Consider the following 13,156-nt stretch of genomic DNA (forward strand, 5'->3'; position numbering starts at 1 on the left):
ACATTCTCCTCAGCTGGCTTAAGTCCCCCTTCTCCCTGTCACAGTGGCAAAGTTTGTCCACTTATCTAGCCCTCAGTGCGACAATCCTTTGGTGCATGTTTCCATCTAGTGCACATTATTTCAATGTATGGTCCCTTTGTCTCAACAACAACAATGCACTCCCACTCTGGAAACCCCCTATGAGCATCCTGAGGCACGTTTGAATGATAATTTTGTTGACTTCTGGAAGGCATCTTTTCTCAACAAGTGACTTGTTGAGAAAAGATGCCTTCCAGAAGTCAACACCAGAAAATGCTCTGTCAACTTTAAAAACTCCAAATTTCAAAAACAAGATGGCCGCTTGTAAAGCAAATCGCCAGATTAGATTGAAATCTCAGTAAAAAGAGCAGATGGATGCTACCAAAACACCAAGCTGTTTATACTCTAACATACAAATACTGCATAGCCACATATTACCACACTCACACATTGCAGAAGAACTGACTTGTCTTTGTTTAAATGAGCAGGACGATGAGTTAAGATACCATTCTTTTCCCTTTTTGTCAGATGGACAAGTTAGATTGTTGCCAGTCTTTGTACCTCACCCCCCCCCCCAGACTCATTTGTCTACTTCAGACTCATGATTCCCAGCTCCTGTACCCATCCCCCTCTCCCTGCAAATATTCCCCACCTGGTTGCCTCTGGGGGTTAACATCGGGGGGAGTTGAACACAGAGGCAGATCACAGACAGGTGGCTCTTCTTGCGACCCGGATGTACTTATCCCCTGATCCCCTGCGACCCTGACAGGAAGTGAATCACTTACCAACTGACCTCCCCTGGTGGCCCTTCCTGTCCCCGTGTTGCCTCGCAGGAAGGAAGGATGCGGTTTGTTGTCCTCAGGCGCCGCTCACTCGCTCACCACTCCTCAGACTACAAAAAAACAGATTATTGATTCCAGGCTCGTCTCTCATCATGCTCACTTGTTTTTGTCCCTTACGTTTCCCATCTTCTTCTCAGCACCCACTTTATCCTATTTTGTCATCATTCATTTCATCTTTCCTCGTCTTTTCTGTGCCCCTGTGAGACGTAAGTAAACACTGCGGACATTGACAAACCGCAACGTCCCCAACTACACTCTGGGGGCTAACAAGACCCTTGATTTATAGTCTTTATTTAATTTAATTCTTACACGGACTTGTTTGTTTGTGTTATTGTCATTTTATTGGCCATTTGTTTACATTAAATATGTCAGTCATTTTATGTGGCGGAGAAATCCTAAAGTCAGGCTTCTGGGTTTAGTCCGCTCTCAAATGATGTGCATGCACATTGTGAATTACAGGACTCCATTTGGTGGTAGTTAGGAAGAAAGAGAAGGGGACTTCCAGGCAGACAGAGAAAGAGACCTCGCTAACAACATCAAACGCTCTTTTTGTTGATCTTCTGGCTGCAGTCTAAGAACAGGAACTCAAAACTAAAAAATGGTGAGAAGGTCATGAAGAACTTCCAAGAAGTGCTCAACGACACTGATGTGCAAGAGAAAAATGACTTGACCTCCCATGGGGTTTCAGTGCTTATCCATGTTTTCTGTCTTGGTAGCTTGAGCATACAACATCATGAACACGGTCACACTCTCCATTGGATCTAACGATGCAGGCAGAGCAAGTGGTGTATTGGTCCTGGTCAATGTTGTAGCCGCATATGATGACATTATTGTCCAGATTTTGCTCTTTTTCTCTGTATTTGTAAGTGTCACTCAGCTGCAGGTGCTAGACAGACATGTTTACACAACACAATGCAGCTTTGTGACTATAGTTACATTACGATTCTTCATATTCCTGTTATTTTGGAAACTAATGAAGTTCATAATATAAAGTCAGTAAAGTTTATATGGATATAATATTATACAGCATAAATGAACACTATCCAAAACAAAGCAAACTGTATATGTGCACTCCTCTTTGTCACTTGTTATTTAACTATTTTGTAATTGTTATGTCAGGTGACATAATGTAATTGCATTAGGTTATATGTATTCAGTGATTATGTTTGAAAACAGTAAATACATAATATTGCTGGCTAAGTTTGATTTTTTTGTATTTTAAATTCAATTAAAAATCTTAAGATTTATCTTAATTAAGAGTTATATGTGATACCCTCTATTTAACAATGAGTTATTATTTATGTAAGATTCATGTTTAAATGATTGTTGCAGATTGCTTTAAACCTGGTTGAATTGTCTGGAGGAGCTAGCTGTCCTGGGAAATCATCAAATCTAACATCAAATTTGAACATTATGACAAGATTTGTGATCTCTAAAACAGCAGAACAATAACCATTTTTTGCAGTTTAACTTTACTTACTTTATTTACAATTTAGTTCAACAAATTAGATTAGATTTAAAGACCCCCTTCTTAATGATTGCCCTTGTGTCTTTAACAGAGAAATCCAATTGCTTCTTCTTATTAAAGTGAATACTATTCATTGTTTAGTAAATGGCAATATAACACGTTCTAAAAGACTTGGGACACACAAGAGGACAGCAGGGAGAGAGCGTGAAGTGAGATGTTGTGATCCCACAGGTGTTTTTCTCCCCTCCATGATGTGAGTCTGCAACTGCATTGCCACCTAGTGGGAAAGGAGGTTTACTGTCCTCAGACTGGTGTGGTTTAAATTAATTTACTGTACAATTGGTAAACAGAAGTAGTATGTTCTATAAAAGCTGAGGCAGCAAAATAACTGCAGGGTGTCTGCCACCATCATCTCTTTGTTCCTTGGCTATTTCATGTCAGACTGTTTGTCTGCGACTGTGAAGCTTTCCAGCTGAGCTAATCCATCCATTCCATCTCAAAACATCAGAACCAAACATCAAGCTAGTGAGTTCACATCTGGAGCTTATGTGGGAGATAGACATCAATATGTAATGCCGTAAGAGAGCATCCCTACAGTTGCAAAGCATCAAGAACGCTCATAAGAAATAAATCACTTATCAGCAGAGGCCAGAGACACTGAAGAACTTAGTCGTCCACAAAAAGGGGAGAGAGAGAAAATGTAAGGACTGGAAGGAGGGAGGGTAATGAGAGAAAACATGTTGTAAAAGCAAGGGAACGTTTGTTGGGCCACGTTTTACTAATTGGTCTCAGTGGTGCAGCTAATGGTTTTAGGTTCATATTCCAAGCTCCACTGAAACATAAGTGGGAACCAATGAAGGTCTCGCTGCTGTGTTTTATGCATTTTCATCATTTTGCAAGCAAAATAGGAAAATTTAAAGTGCAGAAAATTGAAAATGGAGACTGAAATCACCTAATTTAGAGTCACACATAGCACATCCTGTTACTCCATGTTTTAAACAGATGTTAAGTAAAGTGAATTTGGGACTGTTTCAACCATTACAAGCTATTTTCAGTTTTCACACCCCAAATGTCAAGCGTACATTGACAAATCTCGAAAAAGCTTTCGTCCATGTTGATATCTTCCATGTCTGTCGCTGCCTTTCAACGTTATGAGGTTATAAGTGGTTCTTCTCCTGACCCTCGCCAGTCTATTTTGTGTGTCTTTCATCGGCTATAGCTGAGGCATGTCGCAACAAAGCTCTGCTGTGGTCAGATGGCATCTGTCCCTTCAATAATCCTGGCGTTATCGCTACACATCAAAGCGTTAAAGGCTTGCATAATTGAGTTAACGAGTGTGTTTGGGACGTAACCTGATCCTTTATTCCCTGTGAGGGCCGCGGTCACAGTGTGTGACCACAGACAGAGGCGAAGAGAAAGAGGGACGGAGTAAGGGGGCCCTAAAGCTCTGCAACAACTGCGGATTCACTGCTGTGGGCCTGGCAAGCCGCACAGCGCTTTGGGCCAGTACCAAGCTAATGAAAAAATAACAGTGGGGTAATGCTGGTGTGGAGCTGGGACCTAGCACCATGCCCACTGCACAACTGCCCCGGTCAGCACTGGCACTGGCCGCAGAGCCAGTTGTCACGGCCTTAATCCTGCCTGCTGAATGACCTCATCATTGCCTGTCTGAATCCCTGCAGCTGCTGCCATGGCTCGTTACTACCGCAGCACCGGAGTGACCTCACCTACACAACGCACACAATCGCATGCAAAGTAAGCAGATACACTGGTGCAGTGGCCAAAACATGCAAAACCTTAAAGGATAAATTGCAAGAAGACATTTTACATCGGCATCGGGCCATGTATATTTGAAGTTTTACCTCCTGAGATTTCTGCCACCACCCTGATTCAATTGAATTGTGTTGTGTTGCTCAAAGCATTGAAAATAATTATTGTTTTAACTTTAAAATTAATCTTTCAGTCCCGCTTACCCTGGAAAAATTCACAGACCTTTCGGTGGGCAGAAATACTTTTAATAAAAGACATTGCCCCCTGGTTCCATACAATCTCTAATGTTCATATTTTAGTTGTAGTAGTGTGGCAGTTTATTTATTGTATTCTAATGTATTCCTTATATTGTGTATTGCATTTACTCCTGGGTTATGCCTGTCAGTCAGTCAGTCAGCGGGCAAGAATATCAAAATTCAACTAAACTGCTGAAACGCTGAGAGCTGGTCCAAAAACACAGCTGTCTTATAATCTTCACGTGGGGCTCATCCAACTGTGTTTACTGGGGCTAATGGGGTTAATGTAACCCGGGGGCTGTAGTCCTAATGTTATGTTAGTTTGTTTATTGGACTAAATCCATAGTGGCAGAAAATAGAAAACGACCCGCATATTTGTCTCATCTTCCCGCTGGCGGCGCAGATAGGAGAGCAGCACGCCGGGGAGGAGAGAGGTCGGCAGACGGAGCTTCAGTCAGCGGCCAAAGAGACTTGAGCTCAGCCAGAACAAGTCCCACCGCAAGCAGTCACACCAACAGGGAGTTTGTAGATCTAACTGATACCTGAAGCTACGTTGTTTCCCGGGGCTGCCGACAGCTATACAGTATGCTTGACGAAACAGCCTCCTGGCAGCTGTGAGGACGAAGCGAGGTGGAGCGGGTGGTTTTATCCTTTCTGCCACTTTGAATGTAATCCAATAAACAAATTATAAAACAGACATGAATCATGGCTGTAATATTTACAAGCGAGTCAGACAGCTGTACTTCTTTTCCCTCTGGTCTGAGGGCAGACTGGAGCTACAGCGACTCACTATCACCTCTAGAGAAACAAGTGGTATTACAAGACTGGAGGAAGCGGAGCTAGTCTGTTAGCATGCTAATATCTGTAGATATCTCTACAACACAACACATAGAAGAATATTAGTTAATAATTTTAATGTTTTAAGTTTAAATTCTGGCTTATTTTACACATTGAACCTTTAATGTTTAAGACCTAACTAACCACAACCATGATATTACCTAAACATAACATAATAATGCAGAATGCATAAATAAGTTTCTTTCCTTTTTTTGTTAATCATATCTCAGTGATATTTTATATGTTGTAAGCGTAATCTTTCCTCATAACTTTAGCCATACATGCACAGATATTGCATTTCTTTTTTTTATGTCAGCATTGGACGTAATCTGGCATTTTGCAGAACTGTCCAATATCGACATTTGTGTATTACAAATGAAAACAAAACTACAACGCATAGTGAGATTTGTTTTATGTGATTTGGGTGCATTGACACTTTAACTGCACAAACAGTACAACAAAACATGGATGTATCATGTAAACACAAGGCTAATTTACATACTACATAGATTGGATGGCGGCTTCAAACAAACAAGATCAGACAGTTCTGTACATACAGACTTAATTAACGGGCACAAACACAGATGTACATGGTGTTCATGAACATACATCCACACACAGACACACTTGTGTGTGATGAAAATAAAGAGACACTTGCTCTGTTGGCACCTCCTCCAATCACACACGCCGCCTCCACTCCTTCATCCCAGCTGTCACAACTGCAAAAACTCTACAAATACACACGCACACTCTCGCATATTCACACTCACCCACACACACCACTTTTCCTGCTCACACCTTTTCCCGCTCACCATGGCTCTCTCCAGTTGGTGCTTATGTGCCCACTCTCTGCCACAGCTTGTATGTAATGTGTGTGTGTGTGTGTGTGTGTGTGTTTATGTGTGTATATGCGTGTGTCATCGCCTTTTATTGACGTGGTTCCAGCTGAGCTCAGACATGTAGTGCCCACCTCTGGTCCTGCAGCATGAGAAAGAAAATGGACAGTGAGTCATGTCTTATTCTGGCCTCCTTTAAACTGTGAAAAATGACGGCCACTTAAAAGTCAATCTGTTCTGCATCTAAGAGCAGAGAGAGGATTGAAATGGCAGTAGGCAATTTGGGCACGCCTTGTTTTGAATCTCTGCTTTTTCTCTGCTTAACACTCTTTTACTTTTGCTCCAACTTAATGGTTAGGCCATTGAATCTCATGGTCAGTGTGTGAAATCTCTCCTGTGCTTACTCTGCATCTTCTGGTGTATCAGTGCACTTAACGTCAAATGCTTCCTGTTTGACAGCAACAGCATGTGCAAGGTCATAAATCTGATCGCCACAGGAACAGACTACGGTGACACTCACGCTTGCAGGAAGCACCCTGGATTAGCGAGGATTTATGGTTATGCCTTGGATAACACACCCATCACTTGCAAATGCACCCAGTATGTTTTTTTTTTCTTTAAATGACAGACTGGCATCTTGCAGTGGAAACAAAAGTGTCTTGCACCTTAAATCAATCCGTAGAAATGCAGAGCAGATTCATATTAAATTTAACTTAAAGGGCCTATATCCAAATAAATAAGGGGACTGAAATAAGGAGCAGATATTGGGGGAAATTGGGCCCCTGGTAGTGATTATTACCCTCGTAGAGTTTTTCCATCTTGGTACCCTGGCTCAGACTCTTATGTCTGGATCTTTTAAAGGGCCCGGGGAGGTTTGGGCACGTATTATTTTCAACACTTCAGATTAAACCCCGCTACGGCTCTCTGAGGCCTTACTAATACAGAGACCCCCTGCTGGGCTACAGTGAAATTAAAAATGGAAAAAGAAAAAAGTAGTGACTGAGAAAACAGTGTTAAAACAGAGGTGGAAATTGCAAGTGTGACACTGAGATGCTGTGATGACGTCTTTGGAAAGGTAATAATTAACAGTGTCACCTTTTTTACAACGTAGAGGAAATAGAATTTAAAAAAATTGTATGATGACAGATTTTAAGTCGGGGCTTGGCTTCATTGGTTTAGCACATAAGAAATATGGCAAGATTGGGTGAAATGATCATGCCAAGTTCATTTCAAGCCACCAGAACACATTGTTTTCGTTGTACTTGTGTTAGTTACAGTAAAGGTATCGAGAGTTTGCATACAGTACAGCGAGGACATTACAAAAAATGACTTTGATGGAAATTTAGAAGCAGGGAAAAGTTAACAAATCATTATATCAAATAACAATTCAAACCCAAGTTTGAGTAGGTACACAGCAGCAGCAGCAGCAGCAGCAGCAGCAGCAATGAAACTGCATTTAAATAAACAAAAACGTTGTGTTCTCTAATCTAATTCATCCACACAATTTAGTGACTGACTGTGTTACATTTTTGATGTATTGCAGCTGTGGTGCCCAATCTCAGATTTGGGACGTCTCCAATGGGTCATAAATTAAATCTGAGAGGTCGAGAGATGTTTAACAGGAACGGAAAGAAGAAAAAATGTAGTTCTGCCACAGTCTTTTTTCTCATTGTTACTTTGTTCTTATGAAATATAGAATAATTGTATCTATTCAGAACTTAAGTGGTATAACTGCTAACCCCTTTCATTGTTTTCACATTGTCATTTATTTGGAAAAAATATATCATTTAGCAACGTTTTAAGGGGTCATACTGTAAGAAAAAAGATTGGGAAACAAACTGTACTGCAATAAACACCATTCATAATGTCATAAATGACCCAATGATGTTTATTCTGACTTTTTGTTTTGCATAATCTACATGTAATAATGTTTTCCTAATTTACTCATTACAGACTTAAAGTGCTTATTATTTTTGATTAATATGTGATAATTGTCACGCCGTTAAAAGAAGGGTTTTTCATATTCAGGATTATGGAATTAAAGTGGAAGTTATGGATACCTCCAATTGAATAATGGCCTCCCGCAAAGGATAAGTATTTTAGGTCAAGATAAACACATTGCCAGTTATATTGTCAAGATATACTCTCCAGGATTTCTTATCAGCACGCACTGTACAAGCAGCACGCATACCACCCATTTTCCCCTCCATCACACACACACACTCTCTTTCTCTGTTTCTCTCATTTAAGATGCCGCGGGGAGCGAATACGTGCCAGGCAGTACCAGTCCACTGATGGTTTCTCCCTCTCGCCAAGGCATGACAAACAGGGATGCCGGCTGGCAGGATGCCTCCTGCCCCTCCTCACAGCACTCGGCCGCAGGCAGCTGAGAGAGAGAGCGGCCAACAGATCAACAGTTGCTGTGACTTTGGTTGAGCGACTGGCCAGGCTGCTGCACGCCACACAGCCCACATTCGGGTCACCTGACCTTGGGTAAACTGACAAATGCCTGTCCTTTGGGTACGCCTGCAGATTGACGTGACCCTGAGGGTGTTATGACCTCACAGCATTAGGCACACACTTACGGCCATGTTCCCAGTCACAATGTTTTTTCAAGCACCTGAGGAAGTGCTTTGCACCCAGGAAAGAGTGCTGTAATGTGCTCCTAATGAGCGTGTTCAACATGTTCACAATGATTTCATTTGATGCATTCTTCGCAGCTGAACCACACTGTCAATTTACAGTGCATGACACCGGAAAACATAATGATTTGATCACCACCTCGTGAGCTTTAGCGAAGAAGAAGTACATTTGCGTGATTAAATTTCTCTCAACAGCTTCCACAGTTTGTATTCACAGACCGTTTTATGTGCTAGTGCTGCCATATATGCTTGTTGGCACAGACACACACGAGAGCATATGGTACACAAGTACACATTATAGCCTCGCAATGTATAGTACATGCATCAGCCATATTTAACTCATCTTGACAAGGCTGTTAATTTCTTTCTGAAACCAGCGACGGATTCCAACGGCTCCCTCTATCCACGTCCCCTCTTCCCTCCAAAATGGCCAGCTGTTGCCACAGCAGACAGCTGCTTCAGGGGTAGAACGAATCTCAGCTGTTGAGGGGAGTTGCACAAGGGGGGTTAGTGGATTTGGGGGTTTGTATTCCCTCAAACCAATGACACTTCACTCCATACTCTGCACTGAGTTGGGTGGAGTGTGGAAAAATGCTGACAGATAGCAGATTTAGGGAGAGAAACCAGAGTCTACAGCTGTCTGTGTGTTTACAACCAGAAGTGCGAGGAAACTCTGAACTTGAGAGCTCTGGGGTCAAATAAGTAATGTACCCAAAATGTCTATAGAATAATTTCTTCCTGCTTGCTGTGCAAACTACAATGTTTGGCAGTTGGAGAAATAAAAGAGGAATAGCACATGCTTGGCACTTTGATGTTAGATTAATCTAAAACAAATGTTTTACTTCAAAAGTTTACAACAGTGAATGTTAACCGCTCATCAGATCCAGTAAGAAGTAACATTCTGTCAAATATTATCCACTGCACCAAAACTGCCTTAAACATGACTGACAAGCTGTTTATTGCTCTGCTGTTTTCTTTCTGGATTAGCTTTCAATTTGTTTAATTTGTATATATTAAATGAAGCTCCCCCCTAGAGTCTGGAATTATTCCTGCAGCACATTGTAAAGGTCAGAGGTAATGCAAGCTCACTTCAGTCTCCTGTTGTGTGGAGCAAACAGGGTCCCTGGGCTATGATGAGCATATTCTAATGAGCCCCGACAGCCTGGCACTTGATCAGAAAGGCAAATGTATCACAATTTTCTTATTTCATAAGAAATACATTACAGAGGAGGGGAAACAACAGCATCTCATTACTGGCCACAGAGGATCAGGGTCTAGCCAGAATATGGAGCTGTTCTTTGTTGCAAATGCAAACAATATTTTGACCCCGCTAGAGAGTGGCATCCTCCATGTTGTAGTGAGACGTTTAGATGATGTTGTGAATTATAGCGGGTGTTTGTTAGAGTCACAGAGAGGCCAGTGAACATCTTTTTGACTGCTCTGCACTGATCAAACCAGCTTGTTGGTGGAGGCCAGAGTGAGCTCAACGGTTGCTCATACAGAGGCCTACCATGAAAAACGCGATTGTAAATGTATATCAAATCAATTAAATGTGTGTGATATGCATCTCATATAACTATGTACATGATGTGAAATATGTTGTTTTATTCAGGACTACAGCTAGCCTACACTAGATATAGTTTATGTTTAAAATAGATACTTAAATGTGGGCATGTTGCTGATTTAGCCCTTATGATTTTTATAATAATCCGGTTTTTTTTTTATGTCAGGTAGAAAAGATCCTCGACACTGAGACTAACTTGAACTTTACTCTGCCTTTTGTAGCCTGTTCTATCTGTGATTTTCTATCTTATATTCTTATATCGCCCTCTTGTGGTGCGTAAATTAAATCACATCTCCAGCACGTTCCACAGGTGGCTGCTAGTTGTTTCAAATTTCCGCTATTTTTCTTTGATGGCTTACATAAACCAACTCCATCTATATGGAACATTCCTATTAGTTCTCATTTAATTACTAAGTGAGCAGCGCGGCTCTCATTAAATTAATAAATTATTATTGAAAGTTTACTTTCTTATTATTAGTCCTGCCCCCAGCTGCACCTCATACATGCTTAATATAATCTAAGATTTGAAAGCCATTAATGAATTGGAGGAAGTAAAAAGGTTGTGTTAACTTGACTATGCGCAAAAATAGCAAATACATGTCATCATCATAATAATACATTGACATAGCCTCTAACATACTATTATACAACATATGCACCTTATTTTGCAGCTTTATAAAACACACTGGTTGTATTATCATAAACCTGATAATTGCAAGAAAATATACATAAATATATATTTTCTAAATATGGAGGGAAAAAAAATCTATCTCTGACTCTCAATAGTATCACATAATGATTTAAATGCAGCTGTTTGTCATCATAATAATCATCAGTGGTAGTCCTCTTATACAGGTCATATTTACCTTGTCAACAGATAACGTTAAGTCACGTGGTGAAAGTTACCGCAGTCTCTACAATAGACCCAAAATATTCGTCTTTGAGGACTACAGTGATTTTATAATGTGAAGATGGAGGAATTAGGCTTTTCCAAACAGGCGCTTTCGAGCTTTACGCAATGCAAAGTGCAGAGCCCCTGTGACCTGATTGTTGTGCGCTCAAGGTGGAGTTTTCTGCTCCATCACATCTACAACGCGCAGTGCTGATCTGTTGTCCTGAGAAGAGCACGCTGTCTGCAGCAGGAAGCGGCTGAACAACACAAGCGAGAGCGTTTTTTGCATTTCAGGACAATTTCCCTCCTACTTGGGAGGTGTCGAGAAACATGCGTTCAACGCGCAGGTGAAAAACATATCTGCTAATTGCAATCTGCAAATTCTTCGCTGCAGCAACTTTTAAGTCCTGGGAAGATTTGTTGCATTTGCTTTGACTAAGATTCATAAATATTAGTTTTGATAATTTAGAGAAATGTCTCGCAAGAAGGCTGCTAAAGGTAAAGCCGCGACCAGCAGCCCGTCTGCGGGGAGCCCCGCCGGGAAAGGGGCCGGGAAAGCTGCGAGGAGCAGCCCGGGCATTGTTCAGATGAACGGCGTGGTCCATCCCAGTAGACCATCCATCAGCAACAGCAGCGAGTTCTATGACATCGCTTTCAAGGTAGGATTCCAGCTGTTGTTGTTTAGAAAATGCATGATGACAAACTGCAACTCATAAAAGGGGTTTTTAGATTAAATATACAGAACAAGGCCATAGAGGTCACAAACTATACACAGTAAATTGTCATATGGACACTTTTGGGCGTAGAGATGAAAATAATGCACATAGTTAGTGTGTTTGTGGTCTACTTTACTCTTTACCAGTGTCGCTTTCCTGTTTAGCTATCATTGTCTCTCGTTTTACAACCACTTTTTATTCATTAAACAGCAGCGAGCTCCTGATTCCAGTTGTGTCAATAGACGATCGATAACCTGAAAAGGGTGCACACCGCGCGCAACAGCCAACAAACAAATCATTGTCCAACTGGTTGAATGCATGTTTATCTCTGTCTGCAGCACCTACCGGCTTTGCATTTACAGTGAGCGATCTGTGTGTTTTACCTCAGCATAATGCGCGGCACCACAACACAAACGCAGATTCACACCCACAGATTCTCAGCGTGTACTCCCAATATAGCTTCAAGGGACCTGTGCCACCTACTCCGTGTTTTTGAAGTAATTGTTTGATGTGAGTGCATGATGTGTCTGTGTTGCTCTTTTTGCAGAACAATTGGATTGATTGTTCCTTCCAAGCCTCTTTGTACAGTAACTATTATGTAGCTACTGTTGTGTGTTGGGAGTGGGGTATACGATTTCCACAGTACACAACATCCTTGCAGCCAATAAATAACAATTGCAGGATAAGCCACTTTCTCCAGTGTAAATCTGGGCTGAAGCGTGATGTAGAGCCACATACCCACTGTAACTTAATTTAGTTACGTGATCTGACAAGTAGCACCAACATATTCTGGCTGAAATCCAATAATATTCTCAACAAATCATATCTAGATATAATGTGGAATTCGATGTTGCAAGGTTGGATCAAAAAGATCCCACCTGTAGCTTTTTAGAGTACCTCATTACAAGTGGAGTTGTGCAGAGATTAATCTATAGGGCATGAGAGAAAAGTAGAGAAACAGATGGAGATTAAAATGAAAAAATATGAAGTATACATATTACCCTTCTCCACACTTTGTATTTGACCCGGTTACATCCCTTAATTATTCTTCCTCTGTCTTTTCCTCTCCTCTCTGCTTCCTCTGTGCACCCAAGAGGCGCTTTTTGATTTCCAGGGTCTAGGGCATCACAGTCCCTCAGCTAACCTGATAACAGTAATCACATCAAACCTTTAACTTCATCACAGAGTGGAATAAAAATAGAAGGAACAAAGCCCAAGTCTGTTTTGTATGTGCGCACGTACGTGCACGTATGCATTTTAAATGGTTGTATACATTTACCCACTTACAGAAAGGACATCCACTGGTGGCCATAATGAGCTGCCGCACACACACAC

The 13,156-nt window shown here is 41.3% G+C and overlaps 1 protein-coding gene across 2 annotated transcripts in view; it reads left to right on the forward strand.

Annotated features, from left to right (window-relative positions):
• Positions 1 to 11,211: 11,211 nt before the first annotated feature.
• The window catches only part of LOC115011959 (ras-related protein Rab-26-like), a 44,428-nt gene continuing 42,483 nt past the window's right edge, over positions 11,212 to 13,156 (forward strand). The window contains exon 1 of one of the 2 annotated variants that reach the window (XM_029437268.1): positions 11,212 to 11,764. In XM_029437268.1, the coding sequence (XP_029293128.1) occupies positions 11,579 to 11,764 (186 nt within the window). In that variant the 5' untranslated portion in view covers positions 11,212 to 11,578. The remainder of the gene's footprint in view (positions 11,765 to 13,156) is intronic. The other variant, XM_029437267.1, reaches the window with a different exon arrangement.

Source organism: Cottoperca gobio, chromosome 8 (genome assembly GCF_900634415.1).
Source record: "Cottoperca gobio chromosome 8, fCotGob3.1, whole genome shotgun sequence".
In the NCBI taxonomy this organism is placed as follows: domain Eukaryota; kingdom Metazoa; phylum Chordata; class Actinopteri; order Perciformes; family Bovichtidae; genus Cottoperca; species Cottoperca gobio.